Source organism: Rhincodon typus, chromosome 6 (genome assembly GCF_021869965.1).
Source record: "Rhincodon typus isolate 14 chromosome 6, sRhiTyp1.1, whole genome shotgun sequence".
Taxonomy (NCBI): domain Eukaryota; kingdom Metazoa; phylum Chordata; class Chondrichthyes; order Orectolobiformes; family Rhincodontidae; genus Rhincodon; species Rhincodon typus.
This window is the reverse complement of record NC_063337.1, coordinates 50,643,082-50,667,262: the sequence shown is the minus strand read 5'-3', so window position 1 is coordinate 50,667,262 and position 24,181 is coordinate 50,643,082. Positions and strand designations below refer to the sequence as shown.

The window sequence follows — 24,181 nt, the reverse complement described above, 5'->3', positions numbered from 1 at the left end:
ACAAGGCAATAGTGAGACCGCACCTGGAGTACTGCATTTTTGCTCCACTTACTTGAGGAGGGATGTAATTGCATTGGAAGCAGTTCAGAGGAGGTTCACTAGATTGATTCTAAAGATGTGCAGTTTGTCTTATGAAGAGAGATTGAGTAGTTCAGGCCTATTCTCTCTGAGCTTTACAAGTATGAAAAAAGATCTGATTGAAGTACATATGATGCTAAAGGGGATTGAAAAAGTAGACATAGAAAGGATGCTTCTTCAAGTGGGGTAATCTAGAAAAAGAGGTTATAGATCTGTAAGGAGTGGCAGATCTCAAATAGAGATGAAGAGAAATTACTACTCTCAAAGGGTCACTATCCCAGACTGTGGTGGGTGCTGGGCCATGGAGTATATTTAATGAGGAGATGGATAGGTTTTTAGTTAGTTATGGGTTGGAGGTTTGTGGAGAGCGGCAGGAAAGTGGAGTTGAGGCCGAGACAGGATCAGACATGATTGATTCAAATGGCAGAGCAGACTCAGGGCTGAATTGCCTCCTCCTATTCCTAGTTTATGTTCTTATGTTCTCATTGAGTAGAGTCTGGAAGAATGACAGACAACCTTACTGAAACATATAAGTTTCTTAGGGCACTTAACAGGGTAGATGAGGAGAGATTGTTTTCCCCTTGTGGAAAAATTGAGGATGAAAGGGAATAATCTCAGGGTAAGGGGTCATTATTTAATATGGAGAATGTTCTGTTTTTCTCTCAGAGAGTAGTGCATCAATGGAATTCTTTACCACAGAGGACTGTAAAATCTGGGTCTGGGTCCTTCAGTATATTCAAGGCTAAGATAGACAGATCTTTAATTTGTGTAGGAATCAAGGGGTATGCGGAAACGGCAGGAAACTGGAGTTGAGGGTTATCGGATCGACCATGATCCCATTGAATAGCAGAGCAGCCTCTGGGCCGAATGGTTTACCTCGGCTCCTGCCTCTTATGGGTCTTGTCGTTATTCCCAGGGACACCGCTGAGATTTCTCACTGCCGCAGGTTTTTCCCTTTGCCTGCAATGTGCTGGGTGTTCTATGTTTCAAGCGCAGACATTGTCATTATGTCACTTTTAGACATTGTTTCCCACCGTCTGGTATCCGCGCTGCCACTTGACCCTTCTGTAGCTGAAAACCAAAAAGCTCCTTTTACTCTATCGCATTCGGGGCGCATTTCTCTTCTAAACTTGTTTGATCTGGTGCTAACGTTTTGGGAGCGTTCCCCTCGCAATTTTTGTCATTTGCCATGATTAATTCTGTAGGTTGATAGTAAATGGCCGTACAGTCTGTACGGAAATGCAAAAGGCATGTAGTAAAGCAACATACATGTACATCAGGTTCCCGTGTCTCCGAAGTGTAATTTTGTGTGACATTTAATTAAACTCCCTTCTGCGTCGTAAAGAAGTAGTTCCTGCTAATCTTATTAACTTTTTTAAAGTGAGGTTTGAGGCGTGCTGCTGATCAGCGGGGAGATTGCCTAATAAACAAGAGTGCAGTGTGACATTTACGCGGCGATGGGGACACCCACTGAGCGCTGATTTGGCACAGGAGCCGCGAGGCTATATATAAATGGATGGTTGCTCCCACCTCGGCAGTGAGTTGCGAGGACTCCTGCATAGTGCCATGATGAACTGTCGCTCCAGCAAGGCAACGGTACGACCAGCCAGCAAGAGCACCGAAATGAAGGGCAGCTCACAAGTGCATCTCTTTCTGCTCTGGTGTTGCCTGTCTGCTTTGCCTTTAAGTTCAGGTTCGTAGGATTTTGACGAAAAAGACCAGCTTGTGTGTTTTTTTTCTTGTATTTATCCAAATAAAGGTCTTCCGATACAAAGTTTACAAATTGCAGCAATAAACGCCATATCACGGTTGTAGGTCGATTTAAGTTGTTTCTGAATAAGCTGTTGCATTTTAAAAATCTGGGCTTTTGTTTTACTTTGTGTCTTCATGCAACTTTGTCACTTTTTTTTAAACCAGCTTCGCTGTTTAGTGGAACCTATTTAATATCATTACAGCGATATTTGCTTTGGATCAATAATTGTGCTGTTTTTAAACACCGAAGGAACTGCAGATGCTGTAAATCAGGAACAAAAACAGAAGTTGCTGGAAAAGCTCAGCAGTTCTGGCAGCATCTGTGAAGGAAAAAACAGAGTTAATGTTTCGGGTCTGGTGACCCTTCCTCAGAATTGTGATGTTTTTGTGGTTTAAAGTGAGATGTAATTTCTAGTTTGGAAAACTGCATCTTCATAGTACTTGAGCAGGTTCAATGAGCCGAATGTCCTCTTTCTCATTCCGAGTCCATGTGCAGAACAGGACGCAATGCTTCAGATCTTTGAGATTTAAAGGCTAGATAATTGCGTTTTTTTTATTTAGGGAATCTGATTTGCAAAATTGGTTTAATTTGATGATTCGTTATGAAGCGATAAAACGCATTCAGAAAAGATGTTTGTTTTTCGTATTAGCCTTGTGTCAGGGTGCAGACTGTGTGTCACTAATTCAAACTACACTAAAGGTAAAACAAACTGCATCTACTTTGTAGGATTGTTCGCTGCCATTAATCGAACTGATCTGTCAAATCCCAAAGGTTTATCAGAAACTGGCGAATACTCTACGAGCGCAACAAAGTACGTTCATTTTAAATTAGTTCTGTTGCACGGATCCTGAACAGATCAAAAATGAACTTCTACAAGCCGGACAATAATAGTTGTGGAGGGGGGAATATGAAAATTGATCAGACCTGAAGACCTTCAAATTGAGCGGTAACGGGCAGGGTACCTTTAAACATGAGTCTGAAATTATATTTTTTTGCTCTGCTTGGGAAATATCAAAATGAGTTGAGAGCGTTGAAAACAATGTCCACAAACCATTGTTCAGAGCAAGGTCTTAAACATTAATACCTATCTGCCATGACATCTTCCTTATAAGATTTTCAATATTTTGCACCCTTGCAAGAGTTTTGTTTTAAATAGGTGAGCTGTTTGGGTTTATTTTAACTTCACCAACAGTGACTCGATTAACGTGATTTTGGCTGATGTTTTTTAAAAAAAATTTTGTGGGATGTGGGTGTCATTGGCTGGCCAGCATTTTTTTCCCGTCCCTAGTTGCCCTTGAAAAGGTGGTGGTGAGCTGCCTTCTTGAACTGCTGCAGTCCACCTGTGGTCACTAACTTACCACAATTAACTTCATTAAATAATAAAAATCACGTGAATAGAAAGTAATCTTTCCACTTTACACTCACACTGACCTTTACACTCTCATTTCCCTCCTTCTGATATCAAGAAATGGCTGGAGGCACCGGATACTGCAAAGGCTATGGGCTCTGCAAAATTCCAGTGATAGGATGGGTGATATGTGCTCTGGAAATTCCTACCGTCCTAGCCAAGCTGTTCCAGTACAGTTGCAACGCTGGCATCTACCCGACAATGTGGAAACTTTCCTAGGTATGTCTTGTACACAGAAAGCAGGACAAATCCAACCTGGCCAATTATCACCCCAAGTGTATACTCTTGATCATGAGGAAATTAATGGAGAATGTCATCAACAGTGCTATCAAGCAGCACCTGCTCAGCAATAACCTGCTCGGGGACGCCCAGTTTAAGTTCCGCCAGCACCATTTAGCTCATTACAGCCTTGGTCTAAGCATGGACAAAACTGCTCAATTCCAGAGTTGAGGGGAGACTGACAACAGTGCTACATTTGACCAAATAGGGCATCAACGAGCGAGAGCTAAACTGAAATCAAGGGAATCAAGCGGAAAACTCCCCACTAGTTGAAGTCATACCTGACACGTAGGAAGATGGTTATAGTAATTTGGAGGCTGGTAATTTCAGATCCAGGATATCACTGCAGAAATTGCTCAGGGTTGTGTCTTCAGTGCAACCATCTTCAGCTGCTCCATCCATGACCTTCCCTCCACTTTAAGGTCAGAAATGAGGATGTTCGCTGATATTTGAACAACATTCAGCAGCCTTTGCAGCTCCTCACATGCTGAAACAGTTCACTTCCAAATGCAGCAGAAATTGGGCAACATCCAGGTTTGGGCTGAGAAAAGGCAAGTAACATTCACATGACACTAGTGCCAGACATGGACCACCTCCAACAACAGACAACCGAACCATCACTGAATTTTCCACAATCAACACCCTGAGGGTTAACTGACCAGAAACTGAACTGCACCAGCATATAGAAACAATAGGTACAAGAGCAAGTCAGAGGCTAGGAATCTTGCAGTGAGTGACTTACCTCTTGACTTTCCAAAGTCTGTTCACCAACTACAAGGCACAAGTCACCAATGAAACGGAATACTCTCCACTTGCCGAGATGAATGCAGCTCCAGCAACACTCAAACTTATTACCATTCAGGATAAGCAGCCAGTGAGATTGGCACCACATCCATAAATATTCACTCTTGTCCACCACCAATGCTCAGTGGCAGCAGTGCATACCATCTACAAGATACACTACAGAAATTCACTAGGCTCATTAGCCAGCACCTTTCAAAGCCACTAACATTCAGAAAATCAAGGGCAGCAAATACATGGGAACATTGCTAACTGCAAGTTTCCCTCCCGGCCAATAACCACATAGAATTGGAAATATATTATTCCTTATGTCCTGCAGAATCAAGTTCCTAGAATTTGCTCTCTAGAGGCTTTGTGGAACTACTTAGGCATAGGTAATAAATGCTGGACCAGCCAGCAAAGCCCACCTCCCATGAGTGAACATTTTAAGAAAAAAATCAAATGACAAAACTATACCCCTGCTAATCGAACTATCAAAATATACAGCTCTTTAGAAAAATAAAGATTGGTCATTGGGATCAAAACATCATTTCCAGAATTTCTAATGTTGCAGAACCTTGCAATTTGCAAACAGGCTACTATATTCCCTTATACAGTAAAGATGCAAGAACAGCATTTTTGATTGTTTTGGAACGTCCCAAGGATAAGAAAGTTGTTATTGAAGGATTTTCTTTCTATGAACAAGTGACCAGAGATTTGGGGACAGATAATGAATGGACTTCAAATCTTCATCCCCTCATCCTCCACCTTGTGCAAGTTTAGGAGCTTCTAGGAAAGGAAATACTTAGGGAATGGAGGGGGTGTGTGGGAGGGTAGGTCCCAGTCAGACGATCATAATAATATTATTTTCCTCCTTATCCTGCATTACCTGTCAGAGATAGTACCAACATGTCACAACTTCTACTGAAATTTCAATCAGAACTGTTCTATTTAACAAGCTATGCTATTGCCTTTCTTCCTGAATATCCCAGAAGAAGAAATGGAGGCAGAAGAAGCATTAGATTCTTCTGGCAGCTCTTCACTACAAAAACACAACTGATCACCCTTCTGAAGAAGGGTCTAGGCCCGAAACGTCAGCCTTCCTGTTCCTCTGATGCTGCTTGGCCTGCTGTGTTCATCCAGCTCTACACCTTGTTATCCCGTGATCACAACAAATACCAATTTTGGAGACATTCTACCAATGGACTTTGAGAATCTGCCAGATGAGAACAAGCAAGCTGATACATAAAGCATGAGTGATCAGGTATTACTGCAACATAAATGTAGATAATATGACAGGCCACAGGATCAGGATACTTTGTCCTGCTGAAGAATTAGAGGTTTGCAGATCTCATTAGTGTATTTTTAAAAGAAGGGTGTCTCCGGATCTCGCATAAGTTCTGATATTGACAAAAGTCATGCCTTGCTGGACTTGTGCATTCAATTCGGCTTTTTCTGTAATGCCCAGCAATGCTGGACATGCATTTTATAAAGATGCAATTAGCACTCAGTGCAAGTTTTAATAACAATGGCACATGGGATATTTGATACCTGCTTCTTTGATATTTAATTTAAATATGTCTTCCCATTTAAATGGAAGTTGTAGTGATTGTAATGAGGTCAGGCAGCTGGACATCATAGAATATGAGTTTCCTGATTGGACCAGATTAACAGCCCCAATCAGAGAGCCCTGGCTGACGGATAGAAAGGGATGTGTCAGAGATGCTGCACTTTGAGAGCTGACTCTGAAGAGGCAGTCCTAAAGTCAAGGACTGTACATGTGTAAATAAAGTGTGACTTGGGGATGGGATACTGGCCTCTGTGGAGTTATTTCAGAAGCCAAGGTGGATGGTAAACCTGCATAACAACAGATTGTCACATTTCCTGGTCTCATTCACTACAATATTGCTGTAAAGTCAAAGGGATTTTCAAATACAAATACCTGTTTTTTATGAACTAAATTTCAGCTCTTCTTCTTTGTTGATTTTGTTATACACTTTTTCTCCATCAAATTCCCATGCTTCAATGTTAGTGTTATTATTTGTACTTAATGTGTTCTTTGTCCATTTGCATCCATCACACTTATTTATCCCTGTTGGCAGGTTCTCCACATCACTTCCAAGACTATTTTGAAGAATGGGACAATAACAATGCAGAGGTAATATTAATGACTCAAATAAATGTTTGCTGGATTTTGTGGTTGGCATTGCCGAACTTTAACAACAAATTACATTCCTCAGGAATGAGCAACATAATGTAAATGTAATTGTGATCTTGTTTTCTCCACTTTAGAATTTGGCTTTGTGTTTCAGTCATTGGAGGGCACTTCAGACACAGCCTCAGGTAAAATAAGAAATTTTATTTTCTTCTTTGTAAAGACACAGGGGGAGTAAATGTATTTATCTGTAACCTTTGTGATGTCTTTTTTTATTGGAGATTCTTTAAGTGCAATAACATACGGACATTATTTTTCTTAGTACAAGACAAGTCATGTTGTGCTTTTTTGTCAAAACGGTGGTCAAACAGCCTTCTGAGATGTTGATCACATTTTGTGAATGACCATTTAGCTAAATTATTGAATAGTTAAGTGCTGAATCTCAGCCAATCCTGCTTTCCAAAAACCCCACAGCTCTTTGCTATCTATCGAGAAGGTTTTGTACTTGCAAGCAGTGTAACCGTGATTTGCCTAATGCAATAATGGTTCTTTGACTAGAAGATGTTATCCATGATGGCTAAGGTATGCTGAAGGCATCTTAAAAACAAAGACTACTTGAATGCAATAGTAACTTTGAGTGTGATGGCTTAGTTGTTTAAGATGTGCAATGAGACTCAGGAGAACACAAATTTTCCAAGTAAACCTCATGTCTTTGATGCTGTTTCTCTGGAATTGATCATAGCAGTCACTTTTGATCCTACTTCCATGGAGGTGGGCACTGACATACACGTTCATCCTTTTCTATTGAATTTTTCCGACATCTTTCAAAACCTCTTTTGCTTACCTCATTTTCCTACAGACGCAAAGGATAATACTGACAGACATAACTTATTTTTAAATTGGACCTAGTCTAGTCTGGGATCACAATGCCTTACTAATGTGTTAATAGAAATCAGTTCACTCAGCACAGCCAGGGAAATGAACTGCACCTTTCCTCCTTTGTGAGCTTTGGTCTTCCTTTGCACTCTTGAGTTTTTAGGAGAGTACATGAAAATGGTAATATAAATCATTATAAGGTTTCTGAGGGCCTTGGATAAAATTTTTGTTCTGAATTTCAATATTGCTACTCATTGTAGACTAATTGGCATTTTGGATTGTTTTGTTGACCATTCACATGTAACCTGAGCTTGATGTGAGCTAGACCAATGGGATTAAAGGATAAAGTTTTCACTGGCCGGAGAGATGTTGTTGTGTTATTTCACGCAATCGACACATCTTTAAAAGAGATGATCATGATGTCATTACTTTATTATTGTGTATAACTTGAGGACATAACGATTCCATACTTTATCTTAACTTGGATCATTTGAAGCATGACACACTACTGGAAGAATGTTCCTTTGTTGTAATAAATCCAGAAACGTACATGCCTCAGAAATATAATGTTTTTACACAATAGTTAGTTGTAGTAAATACCTGTTGGATTTGTCAAAACTACAATATCTATGGTCAGTTTCTTATGTTAAAGGAGCTAACATGTTTTCCTTAGCATGCATAAGACTTCACAGTAGTTCAGTGTTACCATCTCCTAATAAAGAGAAAACACTTTGGTTTAGGAGGAAGCTACACCTTTGACAGAAGGATAACAGAAGGAGAAAATGATGTTTAGATGACCTGTTCCACCTAACATTCAATGCGAATTAATATTGCCATTCAATGTTGGGCAATTCCAATGTCTAAGTTCCCAATTCTTTTAGGTAAAAAGGAATGAGCAATGCAGGGGGGAGGGGGCAGTTGCTCAGAACCAAAACAATATTGGAATTTGAGAACTACCATCTTTGTTATGTTTATGCTAATTAACATACATGAAATATTTACATTTCAGCTCACTAAATTTGTTATGGACTTTTGCAATACCATCCTACAAAATATGCCAAGAACTGAGGCGAGTATTTGAATGCATTGAAATTATTTTACACATTTTCTTTCAAATTCAGATACTGCCATTTCCTTTTTTTAATTACTAAATTCAAAGCTTTGTTTCTGTTACAAATTACTACTGCTGTTAACTTACCAAATATTCTATCATTACACCTATTCTAGGGTGATGATAGTATGGGTATGTATAAAAGAGTGAGTACATTTTTATTATTTTGCTTACAGATTAAAATTGTGAAATTTGTCTGCCTCATTGTACATTAGTGAAGTCCTGTTTTTCTCTGATACAGTTTTTATTTCATTACTCCAAAACGCAAACACCACATCTGAAAAATGCAGTAAGTATTTTCAGTTATTGTTTTAGTAATAATGCTCACGTATCTGTGCTGTCATATTGGCATAATAGGAATTAAATTATTTCACCTTCTATAATTGCCGATAGTAAAGAAATCTCTTCTTTACTATCTTATGAATTCATAAATATAATAAATTTGTTTGTGCAAGTTTAAATATATTTTTTCCCTATAATCTAAAATTAAAATACTTTAATGACTAAGAGTGAATATTAAACTTTCAAATACCTTTTAACTATTCATTGAAATGACCTAGAAAGCCAACCATTCAGTTCATGGCTGATTCAGGATGAGCAACAAATATTGGTATTGCCAGTGACCCATCCCATGCAAGACCAGGCAAAAATCATGCTATCTTTAATGCAATTAATCCTTAAATAATCTGTCAATGGGATAAATCTGTTCAACCATTTAATATCTGATTTTTAAAAAAGTACCAAGATTGGATTGTTTGAAAATTTGAGCAATCTCTAAATGTTATCTGGTGTTTATCATGTTTTTTGTTGTTGTTGTAGTTGTCTGCTGTGCACCCATTACTCCATCTTGCTCCAAAGCTTTCTGAAAGAAGAATGGATAGATCTCTTGATTCAGTATGTATATTTTGCTTCTATTATCATTTTAAACCTTTCACATTAAACACCGTGATCAGAGTACTCAAAACTTTTACCATGTCATTCTGAAGAAGACACCTCCTATGTAATCTATATAAAAGTTTTCTATAAATGTGTTTTCTAATATTACTATAAGATAACATTGTAATGATCATGAACAAGAACTGAGTCTGATTTGATATTGCAGGTAAGAGCATAATATTCAGTACTACTACTGACATTCAGAAAGGCTAGAAATGGTTGAATGAAAAAGCCATCTTTACAATTTTGATTTCAAATGTTCAACTTTCTATCTGTTATTAGCTAGCCAATCCTCCAACCATGCTAATATAATGTCCACAACACCGTGGGCTCTTATCTTAATATTCACCTTATGTGCAGTACTTTATTGAATACCCTGTTGGAAATCCAAACATATTGCATCTATTGGTCTCCCTTTATCAATGCTACTTGCTACCTCCTCAAAGAACTGTAATAAATTTTTAATTCATGATTTCCCCTTCTGAAGCTGTGATGTTTCTGCTTAATTTTATGTACTTCTAACTGTTCAGCTATTACATTCTTTATAATAGACTCCAGCATTTTCTCGATGCCAAATGTTAATTTAACAGGCTTATAGTTCCCTTCTCTTCTTGTCTTCCTCCCTTTGTTGAATAAGGGTATTATATTGACAATTTTCCAATACACTGGGACTTTTTCCAAATCTAAGGATTCTTGAGAGATTACTACTAATATATCTACTATATCAATCTTTACTTCTTTTAAAATTCTAGGATGCAACCCATCAAGTCCAATTAGCTTATCAGTCTTTAATCCATTAGTTTCCCTTGTGCCTTTCCTCTAGTGATAGTTATTGTGTTTATTTCTTCCCCACATTGGGCCTTTGATTATTTAGTAATTTTGGAATGTTATTAGAATGTTTTCTAGTGAAGACTGATGCAAATTATTTATTCACCTCTGCCATTTCCTGGTTTGCCATTGTTATTTCCTCAGCCTCATTTTTTAGGTGCCTGTGTTCACTTTCATTTCTCTTTTCTTTTTTATATCTTACTATTTGTTAGCTCTTACTCTTACTATCTGTTTTTTATATTACTTGCTACTTTGTCCTCATGGTTTATTTAATCATTTTCTTCTTCATTTGGTCATCTTTTGTTGACTTTTAAAACTATCTCAGTTCTCTGGTTTACCCTAATCTTTGCCACATTGCATTTTTTTCTTCCATTTGATTCTACCCTTAACTTCCTTGGTTATTCATGGTTAACCCCTTCATAGAGTCCTTCTTCCTCACTGGGATAGATCTTTGCTGTGAGTCATGACCTATTTTCTTAAACATCTGCTATGGTTCCTCAGCTGCCTTTTCTGCTAAACTTGTTTTCAGTCCACCAGCCAACTCATAGAGTCATATAGCATCAAAACAGACCCCTTGGTCCAATTCATTCATGCCGACCAGATATCCTAAACTGATCTAGTCTCATTTTGCCAGCATTTGACCTATCTCCCTATCAGCCCATCCTATTCATGTACCCATCCAGATGCCTTTTAAATGTTATAATTGTACCCGCCTCCACCACTTCCCCTGGCAGCTCGTTCCATATATGCACCACCTTCTGCATGAAAAAGTTCTCCCCTAGTTGCCTTTTTAAATCTTTCCCCTCTCACCTTAAACCTATGCCCTCTAGTTTTGGACTCCCCTATCCTGGAAAAAAGACCTTGCCGATTCACCCCATCCTTGCCCCTCATGATTTTATAAACCTCTATAAGGTCAAGCCTCAGCCTCTGATGCTCCAGGGAGAAAAGCTCCAGCCTATACAGCCTCTCACTGTAACTCAAATTCTCAAACCCTGGCAACATCCTTGGAAATCTTTTCTGAACCCTTTCAAGTTTTACAACATCCTTCCTATAGCAGGGAGACCACAATTGAATGCAGTATTCTAAAAGTAGCCTCATCAATGTCCTGTAGATCTGCAACATGATGCGCTGACCAATGAAGGCAAGCATGCCAAATGCCTCCTTCACCACCCTGTCTACCTGTGACTCCACTTTCAAGGAACTATGCACCTGCACCCCCAAGGTCTTTTTGTTCGGCAACACCCCCCAAGGCACTGTATAAATCTGCCCTGGTTTGCTTTACCCATCTGCCCTTATTTTCTTGTAAATGCCCTTATTTAAGTGTAGAATGGTTGTTTCTGACCCACGCTTCTCCTCCTTAATCTGAATGCTAACTTTTATCATGTTAGGTCTCTGTTCCCTGGGGAATCTCTTCTGACATAATTTATTAAAACTACCTCATTGAACATTACTAGATACAAAATAGCCTGATCCATTATTGGGAATATTTACAAAACATCAACATACGAACCTCTATGAATTATTCCTCATCGTAATCGTTGCCAATTTGATTTTCATAGACCACATTAAGATTAAAGTCACCCACAATTATTGTCTGCCTTTTTTAAGATGCCTTCACTTTCTCATAATTTATTCTTTGTATCTCATAATTTATTGTTGGTTCTATAGATCAGCTACTGTTAGGGGACCTATAGACTACTCCCACCAATGTCTTCTCATCTTGTTAGTTCTTACTTCTACCTATATGGAGTCAATAAAGTAATTTTCCATTGCTAACTTAAATCTATGTTAACCGTCCTCTAAATAGTTCCCAACTGGTACTTCATTATCTTGTGCCAACTCATTCCCCCAGAACAGCACTGTCTCCTTCCTCAGACAACCAGGAAAAGTACTGAATAAAAACCAAAAGAACTGCGGATGCTGTAAATCAGGAACAAAAACAAAGTTGCTGGAAAATCTCAGCAGATCTGGCAGCATCTGTGAAGGAGAAAACAGAGTTAATGTTTCAGGTCCGGTGACCCTTCCTCAGAACTGAATTCAGCAATATGTGTCCCATATGTGTCCCACTCCCCTCCCATCCCTTGTCCGCCTTCCGCAGGGACCATTCCCTCTGGGACACCCTGGTCCACACTTCCTTCACCCCCAACACCTCCCCACAGCCCTACGGCACCTTCCCCTGTAACCGGCGAAGGTGCAACACCTGCGCATTTACCTCCTCCCTCCCCAGAATCCAAGGGCCCAAACATACCTTCCAGGTGAAGCAACACTTCACCTGCACTTCCAAGAATCTAGTCTATTGCATTCGCTGCTCACAATGTGGTCTCCTCTACATTGGGGAAATGAAGCGTAGACTTGGCAACCACTTCGCAAAACATCTACGTTCTGCTCGCAAAAAAGACCCTGAAATACCAGTTGCCTGCCACTTCAATGCACCACCCTGCTCCCTGGCCAACATCTCTGTCTCCGGCTTGCCACAGTGTTCCAGTGAAGCCCAACGCAAGCTGGAGGAACAACACCTCATTTTCCACTTGGGGACCCTACAGCCCTCCGGACTCAATATTGAGTTCAATAATTTTAGGGCCTAAACTCTCCCATGTCCCAGCCCCTTACCCCACACACCAGGCCTTGTTACCACATAGCCTGCCATTACACATCCCCTGTTGTTAGTCACTAACAGTCCCCATTAACAACTATTCACCCTCCCAGCCTGATCGTTAGCAACTCCTTTGTCTGTCCAACTGTCTTTCTCTCTCTTTGGGCTCTATCCTATCGTTTACTCCCTACCCTACCCAGCTCCCTATTTTCTGCATATAAACTGATGTTTTCCCAGCCACCATCAGTTCTGAGGAAGGGTCACCGGACCCGAAACGTTAACTCTGTTTTCTCCTCCACAGATGCTGCCAGACCTGCTGAGCTTTTCCAGCAACTTTGTTTTTGTTCAGGAAAAGTACTGATCCTGAGATTTCTCCTGAGCAAACTCTAGAAATTCTGGTCTTTACATTACTAATATCCCAATCTATATTAGGATAATTAAACTTCCAAATTATAACTACTCTGTAGATTTTGTACCTCTGTTATTTCTTTGTAAATTTTTGTTTCTCTAGTTGGACCCCAAAATAATGCATCCACTAATTGAATGCTGGCTTTTTTTGTGGCTTCTATCAAATAGATTATTTCCTTGAACTCTCCAAGACCCCCTTTCTCTCCCACACAGTTTTATATTCTCCTTAATCAGTACCACTGCCCACATTCTTTCTTTCCTTCCCTATTATTCTTAAACATTTTTTATCCAGAAATATTTGATATCAGTCCTTCTGCTTTTTAAGTCATGCCTCCACTACAGTCCACCATGTAAATCTGCATCTGTAGTTTACCAATCTTATCATACTCTGCAGAGATTTTCTTATGAAGAGAGATTGAGTAGATTGGGCCTGTACTCATTGGAGTTTAGAAGAATGAGACGCAACCTTATTAAAACATAGAAGATTCTTAGAGGGCTTGACAGCATAGATGAGGAGAGGTTGTTTCCCTTTCTTTATTAATTCATGGGATGAGGGCATCACCGGCCAGGCAGTATTTATTGCCCATCGTTTATTGCCCAGAGGGCAGTTGAGTCAACCACATTGTTGTGGGTCTGGAGTCACATGTAGGCCAAGGATGGCAATTTCCTTTCCTAAAGGACATTAGTGAACCAGATGGGTTTTTCCTGACAATTGACAATGGATTCACAGTCATCATTAGATTCTTAATTCCAGATATTTATTGAATTCAAATTCCACTATCTGCCACGGCGGGATTTGAACCGGGGTCCCCAGAACACTATCTGGGTCAATGGATTAACAGTCCAGCAATAATGCCACTAGGCCATCACCTCCCCTTCAGGAGAATCTAGCACCGGATGGCATAATCTCAGAGTAAGGGGTCACTTATTTAAGACGGGGATAATGATGAACAAACACAGAATGCTAGCGAAACTCAACAGGTCTAGCAGTATCTTTAGAGAGAGAAGCAGAGTTAATGTTTTGAGTCATAGAGTCATAGATCATGGAAACAGACTTTTTGGCCCAATTCATCCATGCTGACCAGGTTTCCCAAACTCAACTAATCCCATTTGCCTGCATTTGGCCCATATCCCCCTACATCTTTCCTATCCATGAATCTGTCTAAATATCTTTTAAATGTTGTAATTGTTCTTGCCTCTACCACTTCTTCTGGCAGCTCATACCATATGCGCACCACCCTCTATGTGAACAGGTTGCCCCTCAAGTCCCTTTTAAATCTTTCCCTTCTCATCTTAAACCTATGCCCTGTAGCTTTATACTCTCCTAACCTGTGGAAAAGTCCTTAGCTATTTACCTTATCTATGCTCCTCATGATTTTATAAACCTCTTTAATGTCACTCCTCAGCTTCCGATGCTCCAGTGAAATATGTCCCAGCCTCTCCTTATAACTCTGCAGGGCCCCACTATTAATTGAGTAAGTCCTGCCCTGATATGACTTTTTCAGAATGGAAAGAAGTTGGAAAATGGTGGTTTTTATACTGTTGGGGAAGGTGGAGGTGGAGCAAGTGAGGACATTAGTATGGAGAATCATTGCAAAAGACAAAGGAATTGCTAGGGGTTGTTTTTTTTGAAGAAAGTAATTAAAGAGTAAAGACAGTGTATCAATGCTCTAACAGCCAATAATAAAGGGAATCCAAAAGTCATCTATAAGCATATTAAATGGCAAAAGTATGAGAGGAGGCAATTAGGCACCAAAGACGGTATTTATACTTGAAGGCAGAGGGTATGGCTGATGTATTAATTGACTACTGTCCAAGGAAAAAAGGTACTATCAACGCTATAACAACATCCATTGTTGAGCTACTTTGTTTACTAAAAATCAACAAAAGTGAGATAGTAGAAAGGTCATAGATAAGTAGATAAGTTGCCAGCAGTTTGAGATACATATAAGGAGGCTGGAGGTATGTAAGAGTTTAAATTGTGGAGGCGCGGCCAAAATCTTCCAATCATCCCTGGATTCAGGATGATGCTCTGAGGATTGGAAAATTACAAATGTTACCCAGTTCTCCAAAAAAGAATGCAAGGATAAACCCAGCAACTACAGTCCTTTTTAGCGCAATGTGGGGAAAGCTTTTTCAAAATAATAGTATGGAGCAAAATAAGCAGCTCACTGTACAGTGTTGACATGCAAAAGGTCCTGGGTTCAACTTCTGGACGAGCCCAGGTTTCTTAGGGCAGCACGGTGGCACAGTGGTTAGCACTGCTGCCTCACAGCGCCAAGGACTGAGGTTAGATCCTAGTCTTGGGCAACTATCTGTGTGGAGTTTGCACATTCTCCCTGTGTCTGCATGGGTTTCCTCCAGGTGCTCTAGTTTCCTCCCACAGTCCAATGATGTGCAGGTTAGGTGGATTGGCCATGCTAAATTTCCCGTAGTATCTAGGGTGGGATATGCAGAGATAGGTTAGGGGATGGGTCTGGGTGGGATGCATTTCAGAAGGTCAGTATGAATTCAATGGGCTGAATGGTCTGCTTCCACACTGTAGGAATTCTATGATTCTAAATACTGATTAATTGGGGAAGCCAGTAATGTTTAACTAATTTGGTTCATTTATTTGAGGTAACAGAGAAAATTGAGAATGATGCTGTATTTGTAGGATTCTGAAATGTATTTGATTAAGTACCTTATAATAAACTTGAAATAGGATCGCGGCATTTCTTAATCTATGATAATCATTGCAGCAATTATGAGAGAGATGCTCCGACCACCAGGATTTTCCTGATGGTGGTCAAGTCCGCTGCTGAGGTCAGATACTGGAATTGAATTGAAGGCAGCCTCCTAGTGCTATGTCACTGGGCTGTAGCCATCTCCTCTGCATCACTACAGCTCTGATCTTCTGGGATAAAGTGGCCAAAACCACAGGTGCAAGTCACTCACTGAAAGGATTTCCATTCACGCTGATGGCCTGACAATGCAGACATGAGGGAATTTTTTTTTAACAATGACAAAGACCATGATTTGCACTTCATTGGAAGCTGCACTGATGATGTTACCCAGCAGGGTAATGAAACGTCTGCGGAACAACAAACTAGCTCGGCGCGCCAACCAACCACAACCACCACAACCCGAGCTACAAATCTACTCAAAAACCTTAGACAATGATTTCAATTTGAAATGCCCTTGTTCTGTCTTGTCTAACTCAGTGGCACCCACTTCTCCAGGTGGAACTGCCAGCTGAACATTACAGCCAGTGATTCACTGATGTTTTCCATATTCACAATTGGACACAGTCCCTGAAGACAGTGTCTTACTCGGCTGCCTGTAGGAAGACTTTGAGCAACAACCCACGATTGCCACTTTCAGGCTTCTGACCCAGAATTGAGGCCAACACTGTGATTACGATGCAACAGGGAAAGTCCAGCACCCTCTCTCCCTCTTTTCCTTTATGGCACTCCTTAAAACCTCTCTTTTTTATATCTATCCTTCAAAATTTGCCTGATGATGCTCCAAATAAGTGTTGAGACATTTTACTGTTCAAAGTGCTCTTTAGATGTACATTGATGCTGTGATAGAATTATATATCTTATGTAGGCAAATGTAGCAACATGTTTGCCAGAAGTTACAAGCACCGTTGAATTCAGGTGCCGGTTCATTTATTTTTGATGTGTTTTAATGACGGTCAAGGATGAGCTAGGACTTCAGAAATATGTTCTTTTTGCAAAGTGCCATGAGATCTTTAACATCTTTCTGAACATCTCTCCATCTAAATAGAAACCTCATTTATTGTCTCATCCCATCCAGGATTCAGTGGTAGGAACGTCACAAATAAAACAGGAGTAGGCCTTTTGGCCTCATTCAAAAGGATCTTTACTATTCTTTAATCATGTCCACACTTTCCTGCACACTCCCCATATTTCTGATTCCCTTACTAGCCAGCAAGTTATCAAACTCTGACTTGAATATACTTAATGATTGAGTTTCCACAGCTCTTTACAGTAGAGGATTTCAAATGCTCACAATGCTTCAAGTGAAGAATTTTTTCTCCATCTCAGTCCTAATTACTATGAGACAATGACCACTAGTTTTAAAATTCCTAGCCAGGGATGGCAAAGTCCCACCATCTATTCTTTCAAGCCCCTTAAGATTTGTTTATGTTTCAATGAGATCACTTCTCATTCTTCTAAATTCCAGGGAATATAGACTTAATCTACTCAATCTCCCTTCATAGGACTGTGCATTCATCCCAGGAATCAGTCTAGGTGAACCATTGTTGCATTCTCTTTAAGGTAAGTATATACCCTTCCACAGCTGAGGCGACTGGGTGTGGTCACATCAAGGCCACACACAACTGCCATAAGACTCCCTTATCCTTATAATTCAAATCTTTTGTAATAACGATGAATTCTTCTGGTACCTTAATAAATGTATCTCTGAGAGGTTTGTGGGTCTTCCCATCAAACCTATTAATCCCTTTGGCTTGGTTGACATCTGTCCTAAAAAGAAACTTATCTTTGCCATATCAATTCTGTAGTTTGCTCTTAGAATCCTAGTGAGACTTTTGGAGTGACCTTTGCGTTTGCTCAAAACATATGCACTGAAATATGTGCGTGCACATGCAAATTCATTTATTGCTTTAATTAAGACTACTTTTCTTTCTCATTGGAAATTTGTCATTATTATCCTTTTCCAAAGAAAGCCCACCTTGTGAAATGAAGAGAATTCAATTTAATTGTAAGACTTAAGTCAATTACAATTATAGACTGACTGGGAAAACTAATCTCAAAAGGGATTTACAATTTCAGCTAGTCATAGGACTACTCTGACTCCAAGTATGATTGCACAAGTTTCACAAAACATATTAATATTGTCACAATAAGTATAAAAGAATGATACTTAATAAATGGCAGTGGAATCAATTGATTTACTTTGGAATAACAGCTTGCAAAATCTGGTTGACTGCACACTTGGTTCTCGCTGTGTTCTGTTGACTGAAGTTCTATCTATTTCTTCATTTCTTGCCACTAATCTGGCTGTTAAAAGTTTTACTGCCTACCAACCCTTGCTGTGCATGTTCGGTGGAACCCCTGACCTCTGATTAGCTTGGCAACACATAAATAGCGCATGATCAGTCTCAGATTGGCTAGGTGGTACATGACCAATTTCAGATTTGTTTCTTAAGGATGCTAGTCATCTTGCCGATGTCTGGTTATCTGCTGACTGGTTCCCTAACATTGCAGTCGCGTTGAATGGTTAAGATTATATAGAATCTTTCTTTGCTCCGCAGTTAAATAGGCGTCACATGCTTTACAGCAATTCGCATTAGACCTTATTCACATGATTACCTGAAATCAAACGTTATCACTGTGCTGAATTTTTATAACTTATGTTACCATTTTAAGAATTAATCATGCAGTTGATTAGAGACAAATAAAATAAGACGACAAGGTACATTTATACAAAACAAGTCACAAGATCTGCATCAAAATAATGTTAAGGCCAATAGAAATAGAAACAGGGCCCCTCAAGCCTGCCCCACCATTCAATAGGATAATGGCTGATCTGACATTCCCAACTTCCACTTTCTTGCCCTTTCCCCACAACACTTGATTCTTCCACTGATCAAGAATCTATCGATCTCAGCCTTAAATATACACAAGGGTTCTGCCCTCAGAGCTTTCTGTGGCAAGGAGTTCCAAAGACTCCCAACCCTCAGAGAAGAAATTCCTGGTTGTCTCAGTTTTAAATTGGCAACCCTTTATTCTGAGACTATGTCCTCTGGCCTTAGACTCTCCAATCCTTTCAGGTTTACCCTACAAAGCCCCTTAAGAATCCCATATCACCTCTCCTTCTTCTAAATTCCAACGGGTGGAGTCCCAACCTGTTTAACCTTTGCCATGCGACTTCATGGGGTCCAAAATCCATGTTGAGAACTCCCAGAGTAACTCTCCCTCCCAACTTTTATGGTTGTTAGACGTCGGACATCTCTGCAGGAGTTCTGCAGGGTAATGTCCCATATCTGACCAACTTCAGTTCCTTCATTACAGACCTTCCTTCCATTATAGGTCTGAAGTAGGGATATTCACTGACGATTGCACAATGTTCAGCACCATTTGCAACATCTCAGGTACTGAAGGAGTTCATGTCCATGTGCAGCAGGACTTGGGCAATGCCCAGCCTTGGACTGATAAGTAGCAAATAAGATTCACACCACTAGCAATGAGCAGAATCTAGCCAATGCCCTTGACATTCATTAGCATCATTTGAATTTCCACTAATAACTTCTTGAGCTTATCATTGACCAGAATCTGAACTGGACCAACCCCATATAAGTTGGTTACAAGGACAGGTCAGATGCTAGGAGTTCTATGGCAAGTAACTCAGCTCCCCAAAGCTGCCCACCACTACAAAGTATAAATCAGCAGTGTGATGGAATACTCCCCACTTACCTGGATGAATGCAACTCCAACAATACTCAAGAAACTCAACACCATCCAGGACAAAGCAACTCCACCACCCTTCCCCCCACCGGTACACCGTACAGCACTACATACCATCCACCAGGCTTACTGCAGTAAATCACCAAGGCTCCTTCCAAATCTGCAACCTCGAGCAAATAGAAGAATAAGGGCTGCAGTTACATGGGAACATGACCAAGTACCTCTCTAAACCACACACCATTCTCATTGTCAAATATGTCGTTGTTCCTTGAGTGATGTAGAGTCAAAATCCTAGAACTCCCTCCCCAGTGGCATTATGGATCTACCTACAAGAAATTGACTCCAGCAGTTCAAGAAAACAACACACCACCACTTTCTCAAGGACAGCTGGGGATGGGTAATATATATTCACCAAGCAATGGACATCCATTTCCCAAGAATGAATAAAATAAATTATCCCTTTCAAGTAATGTTCCAACCAGTTTGAGGACAGTTGGTCAAATGTGTGACTGTTTGTGATTATAACGTTGAGAAAAGTGCGACAGAGATATAAGACTAAGTGATAAGAAATTTGGAGCAAGAGAAACCTTCTGAAACAGAGGCTTATAAGGCTGTGACAAATACCTGTGAATCAGCAACTCAAACACAGTTAATATCAAATTTGAACAACTGTTCAGATAGATGGTTGAAGGAAAAGTGATTAAAAGGATGTGAGATCAGTGTGATATATTTACTGAGGACTACTGCTTGATGGTATGTCCAACATGAGTAGCCCCTATGGCCAAAGCAGTTTAAGTTTTTAATTTCTACGCTGTTCTATGAGTATGAATATAAGAACAAGTGTCCAGAAGCTGGAAAGATTTTTAAAAATTTGTTTGTGCGATATGGGCATTTATTCCTTATCACTAATTGCCCTTCAGCTGCCTTTTGAACTATTCCAGTTCTTAGGATATGAGTTTCTTATAAAGGCTAAGATAGATTTTAAAATGCTACTTCCATTTGAAATTCTTCTGGATCAGGAGTGCAGGATCCACTTTCCCAGGCTTTGCAAGGGATTATTGGCCACCTCCAGACCCAGCTTTGTCTCCCGCTTTCCCTGAATGGGTATAGAAGTCACAAGCCCTCCTACTTCCATCTCCCTATGCAACACAAGTCTATCCTTACAATGGAAATCCTTCCCTTGGGTCCCTAGCATTGCATGAGACCTCAGCCAATTCCTGTTCTTACCCATTAAACATTGACATCATTCAGCCAGGTTAGGGCTAGGTATATATTTGATATATGCATTGGCAAGAAAGCTGGTAAAATCAGGTGAGATCAGAAGTCAGCAATTCTCAATGACGAGAACAAAAAGCCCCATTTTCCTACCAAGTGTTGAATAGTTCAAGGTGAATCTTCCTAGTGAGCAGCAAGTGGCCTATTTACATCTATTAGCATTCCATTGTTAGTTAATCTCACCTCATTGAGATGCAGTTTTCCATTCTCCCACTTTCTGGATAGAAGCTAGATGGTGACAATTCCCAATTTGAAAGTTAGAGCAGGTACCTGGCAGCTCCTGCTCACCACTTGCCTCTCCGGCCCTCCATCTGGTGCAGCAGTTCCCAACATCCCAGATCCATGGGCAGCAACCACCTGCACCCTACATCCACAGACTTTGGCCTCAAACACACATCAGCCTCATTGCATGCTCATGGCACATCTCCAAGCCCTTACAATACACTCCTGCAAATCAGTGCTGCACTTTGGAATGCACCGACTCTACCTTGCCTTGCATTGCTTTTTCACCTCCACCCCCCCCACCTCCCCAACCAGATCTAACAGGCTCACAGTGTTCCTGTCTTGACCTGCCTTTTAAAACAGGCACAAAGCCAGGAATAGTAGGAACTGCAGATGCTGGAGAATCCGAGACAACAAGGTGCAGAGCTGGATGAACACAGCAGGCCAAGCAGCATCATAGGAGCAGAAAGGCTGACGTTTCGGGCCTAGACCCTTCATCGGAAATGGGGGAGGGGAAGGAGGTTCTGAAATAAATAGGGAGAGAGGGGGAGGCGGATAGAAGATGGATAAAGAAGAGGATAGGTGGACAGGAAACAAACAGGTCGAAGAGGCGGGGATGGAGCCAGTAAAGGTGAGTGTAGGTGGGGAGTTAGGGAGGGGATAGGTCAGTCCAGGAAGGACGGACAGGTCAAGGGGGTGGGATGAGGTTAGTAAGTAGGAGATGGGGGTGCGGCTTTCACAAGCTTCAAAATCTCCCCTCCCCCTACCGCATCCCAAAACCAGTCCAGCTCGTCCCCGCCTCCCTAACCTGTTCTTCCTCCCACCTATCCCCTCCTCCTGCCTCAAGCCGCACCCCCATCTCCTACCTACTAACCTCATCCCGCCCCCTTGACCTGTCCGTCCTCCCTGGACTGACCTATCCCCTCCCTAAATCCCCACCTACACTCACCTTTACTGGCTCCATCCCCGCCTCTTCGACCTGTTTGTTTCCTCTCCACCTATCCTCTCCTCTATTCATCTTCTATCCGCCTCCCACTCTCTCCCTATTTATTTCAGAACCCCCTTCCCCTCCCCCATTTCTGATGAAGGGTCTAGGCCCAAAACGTCAGCCTTTCTGCTCCTATGATGCTGCTTGGCCTGCTGCGTTCATCCAGCTCTGCACCTTGTTGTCACAAAGCCAGGAAGTTTGTCATGGTTGTCAACAGTCATCATTCAAGGGTGTTGACCTATTGCTGCAAAGCACCAATCTCACCCCTGCATCATTGGCCAGCAGCATACTGCATGTGTTTCAACCAAACAGCCATGTCTCAAATGCCATGGGGAGTACTCTTCAGTCAAGTCAAGGGATACACCATTTAGTCAGGGCTTCCAGGCACAATAAGTCATGGCTGCCTCCAGGCCTGGAGCTTGGGCACAGTCAGTCAGCTCCTTAGGAAGTTCAGGTTTGGCGGGGTTGGTGCCCATACCTCTACAGTCCGCGGAGTGAGCCACAGTCAGCCCTGTGGCTCCCAGTGTAACCAGTCCAAGTAGTCCTGTTAAGTCAGTTTGGGTGCTGCACAGAGATTACTCAGGGGTCTGGTCACTGATCAGGTGGGTTGTACATCTAAGTAGTTAAGAGGGTGGGCCATGTTCAGCCCTATGGATCTATCACTGAACATCAAAGGCAGGGTGGGTTATCAGCAGTCATTGCTGTCAGAAGGAAGCTGTGGAACTCAGTGGTGGAGATTGAAGGCAGCATGCAAGGAAGTGGGGAGATGATACAGCAATGAAGGCTCAGGGGTTACTTCCAGAGGGGAATTTACCCCCATCACAGCCTCGATGGAGGCCAGTATATCACAATGGTTTGCATGAATTAACTGCAGGATTGGGGTTCAGAGAGTAATGTTGAGAGATAAAGTCTGAAATTATCGAGGTTTATGGGAATGTTGGAAAAGTCAGTACTAATGGGCTTGATAGGGAGTACCAGGAAGAAAGAAGCATGGAGCTAGTGGAAGGAGTGTGGGGCTTTATTCCCAGGCAGAGTCTGTGACTCACTGTGCCAAATGTAACCTGCAAGGACTTCCAGACCCTCATACAAATCTTAATTGTGCACCAGGAACAGAAAATGACTGTGACCAGACCTGGAGTGGGAGGAGTAAGTGTTTTATTCACTGCGTGAGCACATGGGGTCTTCTTATGGATGATGTGAAACCCTTCATAGGACAATTGCATTGATTAGGCACTTTCAAAATTCAGATTGAAATCATTTGTAATCATAGCATCCTGGATGCAAAATGCAGTTAGCATCTAACTGTGTTGGGTACTGGTCACAAACAATCTTGACCATGTTATTGGTCATTGCAGGTTGATCTCTGTGATGCTGAGGTAATTACAGATGACCTTAAAATTGGTACCTGTGAGCTACAATTCACAAAATTGGCCCAGGATTTCATAGACTGCACAAGGGCTCAGAGCTGATACCCTCTCATCTTGAACTGTAGATATTTGACAACACGTTCTTCTATGCAATGCTACCTTTTGTAGGTAGTATAGAGCTGGGAAGACAAGGTTTCAGTAATCAATACTTACCATCTCCTACTGTATTTGCACAAATTGGCTTGTTCTGCATTCATTGGAATAAGGTCCATGTAGAGGCATTCCACAGCCATCCTTGTCTGAGTCCTGTATGTCCCACTGTTTGGAGGGATATGCTAAACCAACAAGAACTAGACGTCTTACCAGGATGCTTACTGGAAGACCAGGACTACCCTCTACAGCCATGTCTGATGACTCTGAGGCCGAGGGTAGATCCAATGCAGCCCATTCTTTGGCCAGGGCCGTGATGGAGCAGATGATAGGCCTCCTAAAGATGAGATTTCAGATGCTTGGATTGGTCAGGGGCATTCTTAAAGTACAATCCGCACAGAGTGTATTGCATAATCCTAGCATTTTGTGATTTGCAGAACTGCAGCAAGACAGGAGGTAAAGAGTTAGACTCTGAAGAGCTGGAAGTTCAGCAGCAGTCTTCAGAGTCCAAAAATGGGGACATTAAGCAGGAGGAAC

General features: G+C 41.2%; 1 protein-coding gene across 5 annotated transcripts in view; it reads left to right on the top strand.

Moving 5' to 3' along the window:
* Nucleotides 1-1,630: 1,630 nt before the first annotated feature.
* The window catches only part of LOC109917739 (neuromedin-S-like), a 29,499-nt gene continuing 6,948 nt past the window's right edge, over nucleotides 1,631-24,181 (top strand). For 4 of the 5 annotated variants that reach the window (XM_048597991.1, XM_020517595.2, XM_048597989.1 and 1 more), the window contains exons 1-7: nucleotides 1,631-1,771; nucleotides 6,401-6,456; nucleotides 6,591-6,641; nucleotides 8,339-8,398; nucleotides 8,557-8,586; nucleotides 8,682-8,729; nucleotides 9,260-9,334. In XM_048597991.1, coding sequence (XP_048453948.1) covers nucleotides 1,645-1,771; nucleotides 6,401-6,456; nucleotides 6,591-6,641; nucleotides 8,339-8,398; nucleotides 8,557-8,586; nucleotides 8,682-8,729; nucleotides 9,260-9,334 — 447 coding nt within the window. In that variant the 5' untranslated portion in view covers nucleotides 1,631-1,644. The remainder of the gene's footprint in view (nucleotides 1,772-6,400; nucleotides 6,457-6,590; nucleotides 6,642-8,338; nucleotides 8,399-8,556; nucleotides 8,587-8,681; nucleotides 8,730-9,259; nucleotides 9,335-24,181) is intronic. The other variant, XM_048597990.1, reaches the window with a different exon arrangement.